At 42.7% G+C, this 19,758-nt stretch overlaps 1 protein-coding gene across 4 annotated transcripts in view; it reads left to right on the top strand.

Moving 5' to 3' along the window:
• brd4 (bromodomain containing 4) overlaps positions 1–18,184 on the top strand; it is a 34,858-nt gene extending 16,674 nt beyond the window's left edge. For 2 of the 4 annotated variants that reach the window (XM_030057421.1, XM_030057418.1), the window contains exons 2-19: positions 3,960–4,353; positions 5,518–5,655; positions 5,768–5,903; positions 6,016–6,356; positions 6,521–6,904; positions 6,984–7,112; positions 8,216–8,446; positions 8,560–8,789; positions 8,941–9,272; positions 9,435–9,530; positions 10,588–10,974; positions 12,027–12,845; positions 13,397–13,503; positions 13,909–14,059; positions 14,164–14,294; positions 14,474–14,679; positions 15,732–15,969; positions 16,193–18,184. In XM_030057421.1, the coding sequence (XP_029913281.1) occupies positions 4,114–4,353; positions 5,518–5,655; positions 5,768–5,903; positions 6,016–6,356; positions 6,521–6,904; positions 6,984–7,112; positions 8,216–8,446; positions 8,560–8,789; positions 8,941–9,272; positions 9,435–9,530; positions 10,588–10,974; positions 12,027–12,845; positions 13,397–13,503; positions 13,909–14,059; positions 14,164–14,294; positions 14,474–14,679; positions 15,732–15,969; positions 16,193–16,261 (4,365 nt within the window). In that variant the 5' untranslated portion in view covers positions 3,960–4,113 and the 3' untranslated portion in view covers positions 16,262–18,184. The remainder of the gene's footprint in view (positions 1–3,959; positions 4,354–5,517; positions 5,656–5,767; positions 5,904–6,015; positions 6,357–6,520; positions 6,905–6,983; positions 7,113–8,215; positions 8,447–8,559; positions 8,790–8,940; positions 9,273–9,434; positions 9,531–10,587; positions 10,975–12,026; positions 12,846–13,396; positions 13,504–13,908; positions 14,060–14,163; positions 14,295–14,473; positions 14,680–15,731; positions 15,970–16,192) is intronic. The other 2 variants (XM_030057419.1, XM_030057420.1) reach the window with 2 other exon arrangements.
• Positions 18,185–19,758: the final 1,574 nt, after the last annotated feature.

Raw genomic sequence — 19,758 nt, 5'->3', positions numbered from 1 at the left:
GACCCGAACCGGAATATGGTGTGCATGTAAACGTACTCAATGTCTTTGATAGAGAACAGCATCTTTATACAAGATACAGTGTTATTTGGATAACACCCTCCTCCATAATAACAAATAGCAAACTGCAGCCTTAATGGAAAATTGACAGGTTGACAATAAAATCACTTAAAATGTTTAGCATGGGCCAAAGAATACCAGAGGAAAGTCTTGTTCACAGCTAAATGAAGGTTGGACCTTTGTGGCTGCTTTATGTGAGGACAGGAGATGGCCGCATGAGAGGTTAATGTAGCAGGCCGAACATGGTGGAGAAAATATCCAGGTGTAGAGATGTTTCCTATTCTGGAGTTGGTGACTTGCACAGGATTAATTGCACATCCACCAAAGAGAAATACCACTCTGTCCTGCAGAGACATGCCAATCCCTTCTGGCTTAAAACTGGGTTGACAAGGGTTCACTTTCCTTCAGGACAGTGACCTCAATCATGCACTGAAGCTCTGCCAGGCCTGTCTCAAGCCCAAGTAAAACAACAAATATAGAGTTGCTTGGCTTTCCCAGCACAGTCACTAGACCTTGGCCCTACATAACCTGTTTGGGAAAAGGGGATTTCCCTTTTCTGAAAAGGTGGAACATACTGTAACATCACAAGACCCTTCCTGGGGAATAACGTGGCTTCTCAAATTTTGCAAAAACTATGCAGAATCAATGCCAGACAAAATGTACGCTGTGATTAACACAAACAGTGGACCTGTCAAATATTGAGAAATTTTGACTTCAAGAAAAATTTGTGAGAATTTTTTAAAACGTATTGGCATGTTAATGAAAATTATGTAATCTTGTTTGAATCTACTAAACAAATTTTATAACTGTGAAAGTAAGTAAATGAAATATGTAGGCAAATCTATTTTTCGACGACGGCTAGACAGTGAATTGGAAAATGTGAAAACCTACACATTTTGCTCAACCCTCTAACACTTCTTTCAGCTACACATCATACCCTTGTTTGTGTGTGTGTGTGTGTGTGTGTGTGTGTGTGTGTGTGTGGCAGACCTGTACCTCCATACCTGTCAAACTCCTCCATCTGGCCTTAACTGAACCCTGGATACAATAACTTAGATTGTAAAATTGTTTTTCGTTTTGATAAACACTGATCTCTGTTGTTATTTATATTATTTGGAGACACTTTTAGCTTCCCGTCAGACAGGTAACACCAGTTCTAGACCGGTGAAAATTCTTTTCCAGTGTCGTCATTCGACAAGTTGGTCAGTTACTCAGATTCTCCGCTGCATTTGAATGCCTCGGGGAGGCTAAGGCAGTGATCATGCGGTGTGCTAACTGCTTCCCTCTTCTCAGAAAGTGACTCATCACAAACGAGGTTAGTCATAGACCCGCAGAGAGGTGTGTGTTTATCTTTTAAGGCCTTACTGCAAGGGTGGATTTTATTGCTCAATATTGGACGACTATATTGTTTTTCTAATCCAACCTTGTGATCAATCAAAAAAATAAAAATTCCCCCTGAGCATTCTCTTGTGCTGTGGTCTATTTTTAGTCAAATATTTCTAGATTAGTGTTTGGCCGTGGTACTGGGGACTGTCTTAGCAGTCTTTGTGTTTATCTCGGACTCAGTGTCCCTGACATGTAGCCTGAGGAGAGGACATTATGTAGGAATGAGGGTGGGCACTACGTAGTGGAACACGCAGTTCCTCAGTTCCTCGGCAGCCAGATGACACCCCCCACCTCCCCAATCCATCCACCCACATCCCTAAACACTCCCAGGTCCTGAGACTGAGTGGGAAGAGAAAGATTCACATAAAGCACACAGACGCTCAAGCTAAATCCCAGTCCCAGCCCACGTCGGAGCTCCTACTCACTCTCATTGCAGCTCTGTTGTGATGCGAATTTTGTGAATGAACTGATATTGGTATTCATTATGTTCACCGCAGCAAAGTTTTTGTGGAAACCCTGAGGTCAGGCTCAAGTGTGGTTTTCATCTTGGGTATTGTAAAAATGGGTCTGAATTAATAGCTCAGACAGAGGATTGTTATTTGTCCACTCTGTGGAGACTTGTATGTCCCTTGTTTCCCTTTCTCCTACTCGGGATAAAAACAACCTCCAGATTTGCATACACACATGAAACATCCATCATCTGTCTTTAAAATCATATATGACCTTTCTTGTAACAAGGCTTGTGTCATTAACATAGGTAGTATGTTTTGCTCAGTGTGGGTGTACCACTACATTATCTTAGTTGTTCCCTCATAATAAAGTGCTTGTGATTATTTTATGCAAAGTCCACATACTATTTTCTCTGTGCTGCTGGCTGACGCAGCCAGAGCAGTTTGCACAATCATCCCGTGTGTGATTCAGCATATTAGTGATGATTTATCTAGACACTAATATAAACAGGAGATCATAGTATTTCAGGAAAGCATAACAAATCCAATATGTAGCCTAGTATGTAGTTCAAGCCTTGCTCACAGTACTTGTAGTTACCAATTGTGCTTTTAAACCTGAGTATGTTGTGCCTTTTTCCCACGTTTAGGTGGCATATTTTGTCTATAACTGCAGGCATTTTTAAGACATAAGTGATACGGCTTTAATATAGTGTCTCACGTTATTGCTAATGTTGCTACTATAGTGGCATCCTATCAGCAAGAATCAAATCCTGTTTTTCACAGACTTGTTTTGCCGCCTGTGCTCTTGTTGAAATTAGGTACTTTCCAGAAAATTCAGAGCAGTTTCTCTTGCTGTTGGGTTTTGTATCGGCATTGGGAAACCAGTGTTTTTTGGTTGGATGTTTGTATCTTAAATTTAAGTGCCCTGTCCAGACAGGAGACTGCTGCTACCACTGTTTCTTCAGCCTCACTAATCCAGTGGGCTACAACAGTAATATACAGTGTCAGTACCTGGTTGCTGAAGACCAGGAAGACAGGGTATTGGCCTGACCCTTGAATCCAGAAACCTTGCATTCGCACCACAGGGCCAAATAAACAAATAACCAGCAAATTTTTTAAGGAAATGTGTTGTCACTATGGTTCAGTGTGCAAATTGAAAAAGAAATTGATCTATTGAAATGCTCATGTCCATGCTCTTTATTAGGAAAAGGGACACTAAATGTAAATAATGTACGCTTTGTAAAGAGCAGTGTACTGGACTGGGAGTAAAATGTAAACAGGAAACATTACATGTTGCCATTAAACATCCAGTTTAGAGCACTTTTCAAGGTTTAGTGACAGGCTGTTGAACATCTCCATGTTGTCACCACATTACCATGTAGGTCTGCTGTAGAGTATGTTCACATGTTTTCAGTGTTAGTTTTATTAAATTGTTCTCATGTGGGGTTTTGAATCCCAGGTGATCCCAGGCATGGTTTTGTCAAGTCAAACACTGCAACAGTCAAAAACGCTGCTTACACCTTACGAAGAGGAAAGATATAAAGTATCAGCTTGTTATTTGGAGTGATATTGGGACTTCGCTAAATAAGTTCTGAATTGGGAACCATTCAGGAAACATTGGTGTATTTTTTTTCCTCACCACTTAAAGTTACAGATCCATCAATGAAGTAAAGCTGTCTGGACCAGAGGGAACATCACACTCAGAGAAGATTAGTGGATATATCAAGGATGGATGAGGATGGATAGTATCTGGCAACATTCTGATGCCAAACAGGGGTGAATGAATAGATGTCAGTTTGTCCCAGGGCACCTGTTCCATTGATGTGATGAATAAAGAAGACAGGGAGGAACTAATGGTCAAAAGGAGGACTCAGATCATTCAAATGATGCAGTAGTTAATGAAAATACAGCACCCAAAGTTAGATGATACAATGATGACCTTGTTAACGAACTTGTTAATGACTGTTGTCCTGTGTTAATGACAGTAAATGGTCATGACTGTAAAGACTCATCTTGCAAATGACTCCCCAGACATGTTAATGACTGTATACTTCTGTGCTTCCCCAGAGAGTCCAGTGAGGAGTGCAATGGGATCAGCGGTGCTCTGTCAGTGGAGTCTGTGCCGGGGCCAAGACTGAACTGGTGTCCTGCCAACACCACTACCCCTGCCCCTGCTCCAGCTCCCGCTCCGGGACCTGAGCTCACGTCCAACCCTGTTAGCATGGGGGACGGCCTGGACGCAGCACAGATGTCGGGCAGTAGCAGCAGCCAGGGGCAGCCCCCCACACAGCCCCACAGCGGTGGCAACCCTTCACCCCCAGAGTACGTCAACGCTGAAAGGCCGAAGCGCCAGACCAACCAGCTGCAGTATCTGCTGAAGGTGGTGCTGAAGGCCCTATGGAAGCACCAGTTTTCCTGGCCCTTCCATGCACCCGTGGATGCAGTCAAGCTGAACTTGCCTGTGAGTGCTTGCTTTGTCTGAGTCTCAGGGATCTCAGGGATGCATCGAGCGTGACATGCACATTGTCTCCATATTTCTGAGCATACTCATTCTAGCTGTAGCCGTCTGGTGATATGTGCTTTTTATATTTTGATAGAGGCTTCATGGTGATGTTTAAAAATGTTGAAGTTATATGCTTTATTCTTAAAGGATAAGGTTGCCCCTCTCCTTTGTTATTTCAGTTGGTGTTTCAAGACACTCAGCTTAATTAAAAATATCATAGCCCATTTTCCTACCTTCAAAAGAAGCCATTTGGTGCATATGTATGTTTGTGTACAGTGTGGAAAAATAAATCTACAGTTAAAATTTACAATTAAAATTTGTTCAGACACGATAACCCATCACAGTAAACATTAAGCATTAATTTGAGTCTGTCCAATTTTCACTTAACAGCACACAGTGAAATAACAATAACACATTTTGTGGTGTTTTGATGTCAGTGTGCACCTTCAGAAAATCATTTCAGGCCCTTTGATTGGATGACAGGGGCCAAAGGGTGTGTCTGTCACATTATAAACACGTGAACATGTGAACAAAACTTTTTACAAGGTTTGTCCCTGACATACCTTGTTATTATGTCAATGACTCGTTACTTTCAATCACCTGATACCCACAGGAGGAAGTCTTCAACAGGAAATAATCCCTCAGAATCATGCCATCACACAAATATCACACATGTTATTTATTTGTAATTTAAAATGTCTTTGTTGGCTGGAAGAGCAGATAATTTTATTTTTAAGTTTATTTTTTAAAACTTGAATAAACAAGTTTCAAGTCAAAATAGAGGCAAAAGGTTAGCCCTTGTACAAAGAGCCAAAATAGCAGTTGAGAGACATATTTTCACACTTTAAATAACATTATATAAATTGATTAAACTGTCTAAAAACTGATTAACTTGTATTGATCATATGAGGGGGGTCAGTTGCTTAATAATCTGTATCAAACAAGAGGGATTTTTTGGGCTGTCATTTTTTTTTTTTTTTTTTTTTTGGAGCTTACTTCACAGTACTGCAGGATGCCACACCAGTCCAACTGAGAGTCTTTAATGCAACAACAATGAAAAGGTTGACGTGACTGCATTATGTTGCTTGCATTAACTAAGTACTTGTATTTAACCATTTTTAGGACTATTACTCAATAATCAAAATTCCTATGGACATGGGAACAATCAAGAAAAGGCTTGAGAACAGTTACTACTTGAATGCCCAAGAATGTATCCAAGACTTCAACACGATGTTTACCAACTGCTACATATACAACAAGGTAATGTAGTTGTATACTAAAGCTGTTATGACCATGACTGGTCTTCATTCCATTGACGCCAAAGCTGCGATTAGGTGTGTGCCTCGCTAAGAGTGTTTGTCTCCCCCTTCAGCCTGGAGATGACATAGTCTTAATGGCTGAGGCTCTTGAGAAGCTGTTCCTCCAAAAGGTCTCAGAAATGCCCGAACAAGAGACTGAGATTGTTGTCATGACAGGAAAGGGACGTGGTCGTGGGCGGCGAGACGCAGGTCGGTGATTTACTCTTTTGAGCCAGGATACTGTCAACACATTTCCGTCCCTTTGTCCTGCATGAGAAAGAGGATTTACCTTTCTTCTTTTCTTCCTCTTTCTTTTACCAAGGTCTGAACTTGAAACCAGGACCCATCATTGATTCTTCCTCCATGACCCCACAAACACGTGGTCTGTCCAACCTCCCAGCAGGGCCACAGACCAGAGGACCATTGCAGGGCCCGCCTTCTCTACCTCCCCAGCCTATGATGCAGGCCCTGCCCCCCCGTGTGCCCTCAACGTTACCCAGCCACGCGCCACAGCTTGGAGCTCCCTACTCCCTGGGCCCACCAGACTGCAGTCCTCAAGTCTCCATCATGACCTCTGTGCCTCCCCAACCGGCGACATCCCTCCCCCCCACGTCCATACAGAGCACTGCCCCATTGCTGCAGAACCCTATACCCATGACCAAAGTAAGTTTGACTAACAGAGCGGTAATCTGCTCAGACAGATGGATGTGTTTTTCAGCATGCCAGAGAGCACTAGATGGGTATTTTTGGAATTTCAATCTAATCACTTCCTTTTTCCTTTCCCTCATCCCCGTCTCTCTGTTTTCTTTACATTCGCTGTTTACCAGCAGAGAAAGAGCCAGAAAAGGAAAGCAGACACTACAACGCCCACAGCAAACGACCAGTTAAATGAGTCTTCCCCAGCAGAGTCCAAGTCTGGGAAGACATTGCCCAGGCGAGAGAGCACCCGGCCTACTAAACTGATTAAGAAGGATGCCCCAGACTCCCAGCATCATATGGACATGGGGATGGGACTGAGTGGACCAAGCGGAGGCCATAGCCCCAAGCCGCAGGATCAGCTGGGCTATTGCGCTAGCCTCATTCGGGATATGCTCTCCAAGAAGCACGCTGCTTACGCCTGGCCATTCTACAAACCTGTGGATGTGGATGCGCTTGGACTACACGACTACCATGATATCATCAAACACCCCATGGACCTCAGCACCATCAAGGTGGGTTGAAAACAGCAACACCACCATACAGGTTCTTGTTAGAGGAAAGAGTTGTTAATATACTTTCTGTGTTTTGTAGACCAAGCTGGAGACCAGGCAATATAGGGAAGCCCAGGAGTTTGCTGCTGATGTACGGTTAATGTTTTCCAACTGCTACAAGTATAATCCACCAGACCATGAGGTGGTGTCTATGGCACGCAAGCTACAGGTAAACCCACTTTAACATGCAAACAGTTGATTCAGCATTACTGCTTTGGTCCAAAATGGTAGGCATTTCACCAATGTAAAGTGTAAACTTCTTGTATCCCTATGTATTTGAAAATACTCAGTAGTGTGATATCATTTAGGTTCCACTTTCTATAACCATATCACACTGTATTGTTTCATGATTGCTAATGATCCAAGCTTGAAAGTGTCCACTAACTTTGAAAAAGCAACTCTAAGGCAAAGGTTACTGAAATTTTAAAAACATGGCAAGTGCCACTCTGATTTGGATGTTATCACAAAAACATCTAATTTGGTTGCTTGAAAAATCTTAAAGCAAATGATGAAAATAAAAAGCAGACAGTTTCCCACTAATTTCCAGTGGCACACATACTTCTGTCAATAGATGCAGCTCCAGTACATTCTCAGCAGGGAATGTTCTGACCCAATTTACACACAACCAAGGCTAAACAAACATGCTTGTCTTTTTAGCCTAGATAGGGGGTGTGATAACCTGTACTTGACTGTTTGTGTGTTTTTGTTGTTGGTGTAATATGATTACTCAGCCAGGCTTGTTTGTATTTGACAATATTTAAACTTACCCAGTCTATCTTTATCACATCTTAAGGGGAACTACCTACAAGCCAGCATTTCTCTGTTATGACAGCAATCTTTTTTACCCAGTCTCGTTTTGGCTGTCTAGATATGATAAACCTGAGTTTCTGTGGAAAAAAATAATCTTCTGTTCTCATTGTGAATGATGTAGAAGCAACTTGGCATCCACCCATAAATGAGATATAAATGATAAATTATGGCCAATATCCTGGGGCATTATATCCACAAGTCTGTGATAAAATTATATATCCCCTATAAAATGTGAAGATGATATCATTATATGAAAAAAGACATTTAGCCCTACCTCACAGTGCTTTATTATAATTATAATTTACCAGTCCACCTGGAGATTTTGCAGGGGTTCAAGCCCAGGAATTCTTCACCTTGACCAAATAAAGGCACAAACAGATCATGCGGGCTTTTGTTCATAAGCATGTTCCCACAAATATGCATACATTTTGCATACAATGTTTTTCTCTGCTCATTTTCTAGGATGTTTTTGAGATGCGTTTTGCCAAGATGCCAGATGAACCTGAGTGCAAACCGCTGGTGTCCGTTCCAGCTCCTACACTGCACCACCCTGCCCCCGTCAAGCCTCAGCCGCCTTTGGGTCGCGTTGCCTCCTCCTCCGACAGCTCCAGTGACTCGTCCTCTGAGTCAGAGTCTTCCACAGACGACTCTGAGGAGGAGAGAGCCCAGAGGTTGGCGGAGCTCCAGGAGCAGGTCAGTGACTGACCAGAGAAACTTTAGTGTAGCGGTCTTGCTTCAGGAGAAGTAAATGTGCTATCCAGGCCTTGTCTCCCTTGGTTGACTACTGGTCTTTTCTCTCGATGTAGTTGAAAGCTGTCCATGAGCAGCTGGCTGCCCTGTCCCAGCCACAAGCCAGCAAACCAAAGAGAAAAGAGAAGGAGAAGAAAGAGAAGAAGAAGGACAAGCATAAAAAGAAAGGTGGTATGCCTGCTGTGGTGGATGAGATACAGGATGCTACGCCAGTTTCGCAGCTCTCAAAGAAGACAAAGACCAGTAACAATAGCAACAAGGAGCTTGTTCCCAAGAAGAAGCCGAGGTAGGTCCATAAACTTTCTCAATCCCTAGTCACACAGTGGTTTACAAAAATCCTCTAAGGTTACATGACGGTTGTTTCTTATCTGTAGCTTGGCTTTACACAAATCCCTCTCCACAACCGTCAAAATGATGTTTGTGTTTTGCTTCTACAGTAAAAAGGAAGGGATGAAAAACAATCACCCCGCCAACCTGCAGCCACTTCCCAACATGGAAGACGACCTGGGGGCAGCTGGGTCATCAGCCACAGGGGAAAAGTGCAAGCCCATGTCCTACGAAGAGAAAAGGCAGCTGAGCTTGGACATTAACAAGCTCCCTGGGGACAAACTCGGCCGTGTGGTGCACATCATCCAGTCCAGAGAGCCCTCACTCAAGAACTCCAACCCCGATGAGATCGAGATTGATTTTGAAACGCTCAAACCCTCGACTCTGCGTGAGCTGGAGAGATACGTGTCTTCCTGCCTCCGCAAGAAGAAAAAGGTTCCAGGTAAGCTGCTGTAGAGAACTAGTCATGTGTTTACACCCGAGTGTATGATTCAGTTGTTTGCCTCGGTCAATAAATGTGAAATGTCCATGAGTTGTATTATTTTGACACTTTGTTCTGGAAATAAAGTGTGATCAGATGTGATGCTCATTCCTATGTCTGCAGTTGAGAAGCCTATGGAGGCCATGGCTGCCTCGAAAAAGGCTGGGTCTTCTTCAGGGAGCAGTGGGTCCAGCTCAGACAGTGAAAATGAGGAGACAGGTGAGGCATGCAGTTCACCACTCAAATGCCCATAATTACAATTAGGGATGCATGATAACATCGGTGCGTCATCAGTATCGGCCAATATCAACTTTAAAATGAAATATTAGCGTCAGCCGGAAATGAAAATTTCTGCAGATATGACATGGTGATATGTGAAATTTGCCCTGGTTGTGGCTATTGTCAAGATTATCTCAAGGAGGGCATCATCAAGCCTGTCCAAGTAAGATGAAGTTTTCTTACTTTGCCTAGTGAATGTGTACATTGTTAAAAGCATTGTATTTTGTATCTGCATCTGCCAATGGGAGTGGATAAGAGTTGCCATAATAATATATTAATTGAATTAATTTACTGAGCAAATACCTTTAGCTATTAATTTTAAATGGACTAAAACTTGATACTGATTTTTTTTTAATTGTTTGTATTGGTAGTGACTAAATGAGCAGCAGTTTAATAAAAGACTTTTTTAGAATGAAGAAGTCATTATACACTCAGTGGCCACTTTATTAGGTCCACCTGTACAGTCTAATGCAGTTCAGTGCAACAGCTCTGCCATTTATTCTAACTTGTAAGAAAGTTTATAATGTTCAGTTTTTGGTGACATTGTGGAGAATGTGTAAAGTTTAATTATATGTTTATTACTGAGGTAGTTTGCAGAGGTCTTTTACTGGACTACATTATATTTAGAGTGTTTCTATTTTTGTCCTCCCTATTTACACATGAGGGGGGATAGGATAGTAGAAACAGCTCTCAATAAAATGTCGTCTAGTACAACAGCACCACTAACTATGACCTCAATGTCAAACATATAGCTGAATTACTACTATGATAAAAAGAAAACCTGAGCATTATAGGCATTTTAAAATTAAACTTTATGGCAGAGCAGTTTTATTGGATTGTATTAGATTTTACAGGTGAACCTAATAAAGTGGTCACTGAGCGTATATTGTCTTTATTGTCAGTTAACACATGAGTAAAAGAACCTGCAAGTTTCCCTAATTACCATCATGCACAAAAATGATGGAGTGCTTTCATTTTCAAACATCCCTTTTTTCAGGAATGGTCCCAAAGCAGCAGAAGAAGAAAGGCCAGTCTGTGAAAGAGGGAAAGAAGGCGCATCCTCACGTTCAGGGCGGTCCTGCAGCTCCGACTGGGCTTCATTCCCACATTTCCGGTCTCCAGCCCAGTGCTCAGATGAAGCAGCATCAGCCGTCTCCTGCAGGCTTCATGGCTCCTCCTGTCACTGCTCTGGAATCTTCCCAGATGCTGGAGAATAGCTTTGACTCCCTGCCCCATTTCGGTCAGCCCCTCATGCATTTACCCGATCACACAGGCAACTCCTCCTCACCTGCGCCCCCCCACCTCAATGCCCACTCTACTGCTGGCCCAGTGTCCCCTGAGACTCACCCCTTCCTCAACCAGCATCCCGTCCTCCCATCTCCAGGTATGGCTGTATGCAGGCCTGAGTACTTACTGCAGGTCTTACGTCCTGTTCTGTTTTTTCGACAGCTGACACATATACTAAGCATTTCATGATGCTCGTAATAATACTGGCACTCCTTCCAGGAAATTGCAATTTAATGGTAACTGCACTAATTGGTACCATCCAGTCCTCATAATATTGGCAAGAACTTAGAATTTGGAAAGAAATGTTTTTTCCACATACTGTATCATGTATTCAGTGGCGTGATTGAGTGGAAATCATATATATTGATTACATTCCTGTAATAAAGTACAGACGGACAGTAATTGTTGCCTAAGCGTTGGCTATTCTTTAATTAGCTGAAAAAAACAAGACTTATTCCTGTGTAGACAATCCAGTTTTACTCTTAGATTCTTAAAGAGATCTTTATCTGAATGACAATTGTCTATCCATATACTCAAATATTTTAATAAACCAGTTCAATTGAAGGCCCATTCACATCACAAATACTTGCATTTGCTACATTGCAGCAGCATGACCTTTTGGTTTACCCGTTGTTATTTAGAGCACAAAATCAACGAACATTGGGGCTTTTTAAAGTGTGCTGCTTAATCATGAAACTTTCAAATGGACTGACTTCGTTTAATGTGTACAAAACTGATGTTCAGTTGAATGTATTTTTACATCGGAACACAAATACAGTGTTTTCTTTTCCTCAAAGTTTATGCCCACTTTATTTGTTGAGAAAATGAAAAAGGATCAGCTCTTTGAGTAATTTCTGTGATGTGCAGTACGGCTATGGTTATTATCACAGGAGGTGATTATACATTAATGCCACTTGAGTAACATTTCTCTGATTTCTGATCTGAAGTTCCTGCAAATTTAAACACCTACATTCCTGACATATGTAAAACTGCCAATATGCTTAAAAGTTTTTTTTAGCACGCATTTTTAGTAACAGTCAAAAAAAGTTAAATCCTGGAAGGACTGGCAGCTGACTAAACCCCCACCACTTTGACATCTTAATCTAATCTTTCCTCCTCCCTCCCCAACTCTTTGTGTTCAAACTTCAGCCTTGCACAATGCCATGCCTCAGCAGCCCTCTCGGCCCAGTCACAAGGCAGCACCTCTACCTCCCAAACCCCCGCAGCAGCAACCACCACCTCCTCCACAACAGCCAACCCTACCACAACAGCAGCAACAACAACAACAACAGCAGCAACAGCAACAGCAGCAACAACAGCAGCAGCAGCAGCAGCTCCAGCCCCAGTCAGCTGCCCCATCTCAGCACCAACTCCCTTCTCACATCCTCCACCCTGCTCAGCCCCTGCACCAGCGGCCCATATCCCCCCCAACACTCACCCCACAGGGCTTGCTGTCCTCCCAGCCTCCCCAGATGCTGTTGGAGGATGATGAGGAGCCAGGGCCTCCGATGCCTCTAAGCCAAGTGCAGCTCTACCTGCAGCAGCTCCAGCAAGGTCGACAGCCCCAGCAACCAATGCAGTCCCTCCAGACTCAGGCTCGTCAGCAGCAGCAGCAGCAGGCAGGCCAAGCCCCTCTCCTGCAGTCTGTCCAGGTGCAATCTCAGATGTCCTCACAACCCTCCCTGCCTCCTCCCCAGCTGTCTGTGCAGTCCCAGGCTCAGACAGCCCAGTCACACCAGGCGCAACCCCAACAGATGCCCCCGCACCAGGCCCGGCACATGCAGCATGGTCAGCAACAGCAACAGCAGCAAATGAGCTACCAACAGGGCCCTGGACAGGCTGCTCAGTCACAGGGATCACAACACAAAGTGTCTATGCCTGCCAACAAAGCACAGCAGATCATTCAGCAGCAACAACAACAACAACAACCCTCCCCTCGGCAGATCAAGGCTGACCCATATAACGCAGGTTAGTCCTAGAAGATGAGGCAGAAATGGCAAAGATGGTTGTAGCTCTCCTCCAAGGTGTCGGTTTCTGTAGCTAGCCTGTTAGCCCTAAGACCTCCGTTTTGCAACAACAGTGATAAAAATTATAGGGAAAGTTCAATTGATAGAAATTTTTATTTCATCCCACAATATGCACCATCATATTGCACATCCCTAGCTATCACCTACTGAAGCATTAAGTGTTAGAGATGAAGAAATCTGGTTTTAATCAAAACTTTGAGAATGGAAATCATAGTATGGGGACGTATGGGGGAAAAATCCTTCATGATTCCAAAACAGTACTTAAGCAAGTAACAATGAAATTCAAGCGAGTCACTAAAGTACAGACAGTGAGAATTTGTTGAATGCCATATTATATTATTATATTGATATTATCTTATTATATTAGTGGGACTAGGCTAACAACATGCTAGCCACAGAAGCCCTGGAGCAGAGCTATGCTGGTTGGAGCAGAATAGCTGACGGCTGTGTAGTTGTATTAGCCTGGAGTTTTAAGCACTCTTTTGTTGACAGGTCACCTGAGAGACAACCCCTCCCCTCTCATGATGCATTCCCCACAACTACCCCAGTATCCACCTGTGGTTCACCAGTCTCCACCTCACAACATGCAGCCCAAAAAGGTGAGTAACCTCTGTACGTAGGTGGTAGTGATACACAGGTTGACCAACAACCTGGAGGTCAGGCGATTACAGAAAAGCTTACTAGAAAATGTCACAGGTTGGGGCATGCAGGTCAAAATGTGACAAAGCAGCATTCCAAGTAAGTTATAGATAAGTAACAGGAACACTGTATGCAGTGGGTTAGGCTGTGCATTACTAGTCCACCTTCTCTTACCCACTCTGTCATTCTCTGTCTCTCTCAAATACATGCACACATACGGTTTTATCATCAATTTGGGGGTATTAAAAAACCCTGACCCATGCTAATAGGTAGGATATAAAAGTGTTTTGTGAAGTTTGTGAAGAGGTTACAGTGTTTTTGTATGTTTTTTGTGTGACTTGTGATGCCATGTGCTTGCCAAGCAGCAGAGGGTCCCTGTGAGCCACAGTGGATCAAAGGAGGAGAAGCTTCCCCCATCACCAGCCCTGAGAGGAGAGCCCTTCAACCCCGCAATGAGACCAGACCATCACAAACACCCCGATAACAAGCCCTCTCAGCCGGGCCACAGCCAACAGAGTGAGCATCAAGGCTTCTTGTTTCTCCTCTGTCTCATCTACTTTTGTAATGCTTGATAACGAGAGCATGTGCAGATTATTGATGATTTTGTGTCTTTGGAGCAGATGTGAAACCTATGGACAGCTCGCGGCCTGTCATCCAGTCATCTGAGCCCAGTGGGCTGCCCTCCTCCCTGCAAGACAAGGATAAGTTCAAGCAGGAGTCGAAGGCACCCGTTGCCCCCAAAAAGGTACAGGTGGGTGTATAAGGGTCACTTCCTTTGTCAGCACTTGCTGTTTTAAACTTGTAGGATCACAAGCTTTGCGATTTGATTGTTACTGGTGATTAACTTAGGTAAGATTTTTATTATCCCTTAGGGAAATTTGTTTGATTTGTATAACACACCTCTCCCTCTCGTCACGGTGTGTTTTTCAGGAAGTGAAACTGAAGAATATGGGCTCATGGGCCAGCCTGGCACAGAAGTCCACATCAGCGCCCTCGTCGGCAGTGAAGTCATCGAGTGACAGCTTTGAGCAGTTCCGCCGTGCTGCGCGGGAGAAGGAGGAAAGGGAGAAGGCCCTGAAAGCGCAAGCCGAGCAAGCAGAGAAAGACCGGCTACGCAGAGAGCAGGAGAAACTACGGTAAGAGGGACAAGACACAAAACTGGAAACAAAATATATGGAGGGCTGCAGTGTTTCCCCCAGGTTGGCAGTTTGCCTCAGCTTTAACTGTTGCAACCAGGAATGACTTTTTCTGTATATTGAGATGGTAGCCTGTTTGTCATTTACTGCCTATTTGTCTCACAAAACTGTAAAACCGCTTCTCTATTCAGTCCATGTCAACATAAGACATTACAACTCGAAAGAGACTCGACTGTTTGATGAAGTAGGCTTAGTGAATTACACTTGTTGTGGTCCATCAACACACTCCTGTGTTTGACAGTATTGAATCTTGTTATTTGTAAACTGCGTTGACAAGGAATGCCAGGTTTGATCTCCGGAGCATCACAGCACCAGATGTAAACAAATAATAATAATAATATTATTAATTAATAATTTCTTGAATCAGCTTGGAAATTTGCTTTTTAGGCAGGTCACCCAGAGAAAATCAATGTATGGGAATTCCCAGACATTCAGGTGATGTACCATGCCCTCTGGTGGTCATATTGGAGGCCCACAGCTTACAGCAGCAGCTACTGAGAACAACAGATTGTATTTAATCTTAAAATCTAGCAATCTCAAGTATATGGAATAGACATGGTTACATTTTGTACTGAATTTGGCCACGGACTGATTACTTCAGCACTGATACACATCTTGTGTTACTATCACTGTGTTGTTATTGCTGCACCAGACAAGATTGTTACATTAAAAATTCACCCTATATGAACTTAAATAAGGAAGTGGGGCTGCAAAAGGGAGCATGTCCAGTCCTGCTAATTCAAATGCTGTTGATTTCATTTATTTATTTATTTGCCCAAATTAATCAGTGATCTGAATTTTGGGCCATGTAATTTAAGCTTTGACATGACTGTGTGGATTAAACACTGAGAATTGTTTCTCTTTTTCAAGTTTTGTCTTTTGCCATTAATTGCGCACATCCAGGCCCACAAGATGGCACCAGATGTAGTTGAAAGGAGATTTGACGCAGTTGTAAAGCCTGTTCATAAATTATTCACCGGAATGTTTTCCAGGGTTCGGGATGAGGACGACGTCATGGAGCCGAGCAGACGGGTGCATGAGGAGTCCCGCAGGCGGCTGGAGCAGCAGCACATCCAGGCCCCCTCGCAACAGCAGCAAGAGCCCCAGCCCACCGCGGTCCAGCAGCCCCCCCAGCCCCCCACACCGCCTCACCCTGCCACGCAGAACCCGCTGGACCAGCAGAGGGAGCTAGCACGCCGCCGAGAGCAGGAGAGGAGGAGGCGAGAAGCGGTGAGTTGACTCCCCCAGCATGCTTTACTGTCATTTGCTTATACTGAGGAGATTGTAAGAAAAAAAGAGGGAATTACATCATATGAACTAACCAGTCTGAGCCTAATTTGTCTACATGCAGTAAGGAAAATACATTTTGAGTGCATTTACATTTGTAGCTGTTGGATAATTTTATGTAAAGGAAGTTTTGAAGAAAAAATGAATTGTTCTGTTTTCTCTCCAGATGGCAGCAACCATCGACATGAATTTCCAAAGTGACTTAATGGCTATCTTTGAAGAGAATCTGTTTTGAGGAGAGGAGCAACTGAAACATAACTGCAAAAAAATAATAAAAAAAAAAATAATAAAAACAAAACAAGAAAAAAGAAACAAAAAACGAATGATGTAAACATGAAGAGATTGGTGATCATGTACTGCAGAGGGACAAGGACCGTGTGGACATGACAAAGCCCTCAGAAACGCAGACGAACAAGGCGAACGGGCTCTCACTGCCCCCTGTGGACCCAAAGTACATGACAAACAGGGATACTCTCATGGTTTCTGATGTCATTTCCTGTGGATTTGGCATTGCCTGCCTGATCATAACGAGAGAAAGAGAGAGAGAGAAAGAAAGGACTCCTGCTGGCACACTTGTTGTCGTCACACTCGTTTTTTCCCCAGTGTGCGCGGGCGCAAAAGGCAAACAATAATTGTAAGAGGACAGACATCCAACAATAACTATGAAAATGCTCTGATTAAGTCCTGACAGACTGTGCCGTGGTGTTCTGAAACTGCCTGATGTCTGAGGTGGTGAAGAGGACTGGTCCTTTATGTTCTGTACTGTTTTTGTTTTGTTGTAAGTGAACACATGCAACAGTGGGAGGGGTGGGCTGGGGGGTGGGTGGTTGCGGGGACGGGGGGGAGGGGGGACTTACATACTGTAAATCATGTATATTTCTCAGCAGAGAAGGTACAGTTTGCCTTACACCTCTTTCCTATACAGACCATAACGTTCTGTGGCCTGAACACACGAACAAACCAATAACAACAGTTCGCGCCAGGAGTAGAAGCAGCGCAGACCTTTTTTGCATCATCTAGTATCTACTGTAAAGAAGTATTTTCTTATACTACAATAACTGTTTATTTTGGATCATGTTGTTTTTTTCCTCTCTTTTCGGTTTTTAAACCTTACACCGATACACTCCGCCGCCTATGTCTATGCCAAACAACCCCATTTACCTTTTATGCTAAATTCCTTGTCCTATAACATGTAGGTAGCTAGTGCAAAAACTCCCTAATATATGCATTATCATAATTCCAGCAAGTATTTATGAAAGACAGAATCATTTGAAGTTTTCATAATGCCTTGTCTTTTTTTTTTTTTTTTTGGTTTTGTTTTGTTTTGTTTTGTTTGTTTGTTTGTTTTATTTGGAACTTAGAGCAGGATCTTGCCAGCAGAGAGTGGGAAAAGTCCAGCTGTTTCTGAGCTTTTAGTTAGACTATGATTTCACTACAACACCATTATGTGTATTACACCTTTGGGGCGGAAAAGTTTCTATCATTGGCCTCTTCACAGCAGACGCGCACCGTCACACTACTGAACCAATCTGTGAGATGAGTAGCTCCTTGTTGCTCCCTCCGTCGGACACAACTTTGCCTCGCTCTGATCAGAAACCATAGGTGTTTGATCAAAAATGTGGCGTGCAAAGATTGTTTGAGCCAGGACGGAGGGACGACCAAGGGAATAAGATACAAACACTGAACACCTTTCTGTAGCTGTTACAAGGAATCACTTTCGTCAAAAATAATAACAACACAACAAAACACAATAAACAAATACAAAAGTCAGGAAATGGAAAACTTTGGGGGAAAGAAAAAACAGTTTTGATTTTTATCTTTGTTCTTGTTCGATTAATCGTGGATGTGAGTTCTGATTCTGTTATCGGAGACATCGGTCGGACCGGAAATCGGCTGAAAAATTTGAGCGACTCTCGTCCTCTCCACTTGTCTCGTATGGTGTTTTTTCTCCAGTGCCTGTATTGTATTGCGATTCTCGTTGGCTTCTATTACACTTGGGAAGGGGTGAGAAAGGGGCGAGCGAGGACTGGATGGTGTAATATTTCGAAAGGGGAGGGAGATTCTCGGAATGGTTTGTGTAAAAACAAAAACAACAAAAAAAAAACAACAAAAAAACACAAAAAAAGGAAAAGTCAGCGTTTTATATTTTACCCGTTTATCAATATTCAGGTTTAAAATTTAGTTTTAGCTGGACTTCTACAATGAGTGTACACACCTGACAACTACTTTCTCATTTTGTTCAATCAGTAAATTTTTAGGTAGGTATGTTTCAGCGTTGCCACATTAGCATTTGAGTGTAAGTCTAGCTCTGTGAGTGTGAGTGTGTATATTTGGATGGCTGTGTGACTGCATTTTATTTTATTATTATATATATTTTTTTTAGTTTTGTGGTGCAGGGAGGCATGTTCCCCGTTGTAGATCAGCATTCTGTTGGTGAGAAGAACGAGCTGTGCTTCAGGAGTACTTGTTTCTCTGCTTAAGTCACCTTTTTTTTTTTTTAATTTCTATGAAGTCCACCATATATGAATATATATAATTTTTATTATTAGACTGGTTTTGAAAAGGTAAAGAAGAAAAAAATTCATTCCTTTAAGCCTTCTCTTTTTTGTTTTTGTTTTGTTTTTTCTTTTCTTTTCTTTTCACGATAACTGTTGGACAAAATGTGCCATGAGTTCTACAGAGAATGTGCTGACCCGCAGCTCAGCCCAGAGTTTGCTTTATTCAGGTATTTTATTTTGTGTTACATTTGTTCTGTTTTGGGGTTTGTGTTCCGACATTTTCCTCGATCTATCATTTGGTATGTGAGTGGTCTATCGAGGTCAATGATTCAATCTGTTATGATCATTGAATAAACTCATCTCTTTTATAGAAAATTAAAAAAAATAAACTAAAACGCTGCCTGTCTTTGGTACTGTTTTTTTCCAAATCGGTTTGTAACAGAGCTGACAGGTTTTAATATTTATCAGTCCTGTGGCAAACAGCGAGTCTATAGAGCCTCTAATAACCGAGTCAAGTGGGTTCATCCTGGGCAAAATAACATCCCGTCTGTGTTTGCCTGAACAGAAAAGGTCAGAGATGTTAACACTCGAGTGAACAGACTGATGGAAAATGAAGAAAATCATCAGTCCCAAACCTCTGTCTTCCCTTCTCTCCATCTGTCCATCTGTCAGCACTCAGGCTCTACAGTATCTATCATAGTTTTACCACATAACACATAATGCAGTTCAACACTGAGGTGCTTACACACATTTCATGGTATTGTGTAAAGGTGTGGAGTGTAAACTGTACACACACGTGGCCATGTAGGTGAGGTTTTATACTGATCGTGTAAACTCACTCTGAACTGCTCCCAAATGCACTGACCACAAGATTTGGGACTATTTGCCCAGCCGACACAACAAACCTCATGTTGCTCGGTTTGATTGATTCCCAACTTCACCTTCTAGGCGTTTGTCAGCGCTCTGTATTGTTTCAGAATGGCTGAGCACACTTTGTCGATGGAGTGAATGATCAGATTCAATTTCATGAGATACTGTTTGGTCAAGGTGATATAGCATTATAAAGAAAAGATTTCCAAAAAAAGCAAAAATGAGGTTCTCTTGGAGCCATGGGTGAAAGTTGAAGGCCAAACCTTGTCTAAACATTTTGGCTTTTCAGTCCATCAATAAAGACTAGTTTTTACTTTTTTGGGGGTGTTTTATGATAATTCAGTTTCATGGTAGCTGAAGAAAC

The sequence above is a fragment of the Myripristis murdjan genome, chromosome 8 (assembly GCF_902150065.1).
Source record: "Myripristis murdjan chromosome 8, fMyrMur1.1, whole genome shotgun sequence".
NCBI lineage: Eukaryota > Metazoa > Chordata > Actinopteri > Holocentriformes > Holocentridae > Myripristis > Myripristis murdjan.
Note: the sequence above shows the minus strand (reverse complement) of the source record. Positions and strands in the feature narration are given on the sequence as shown.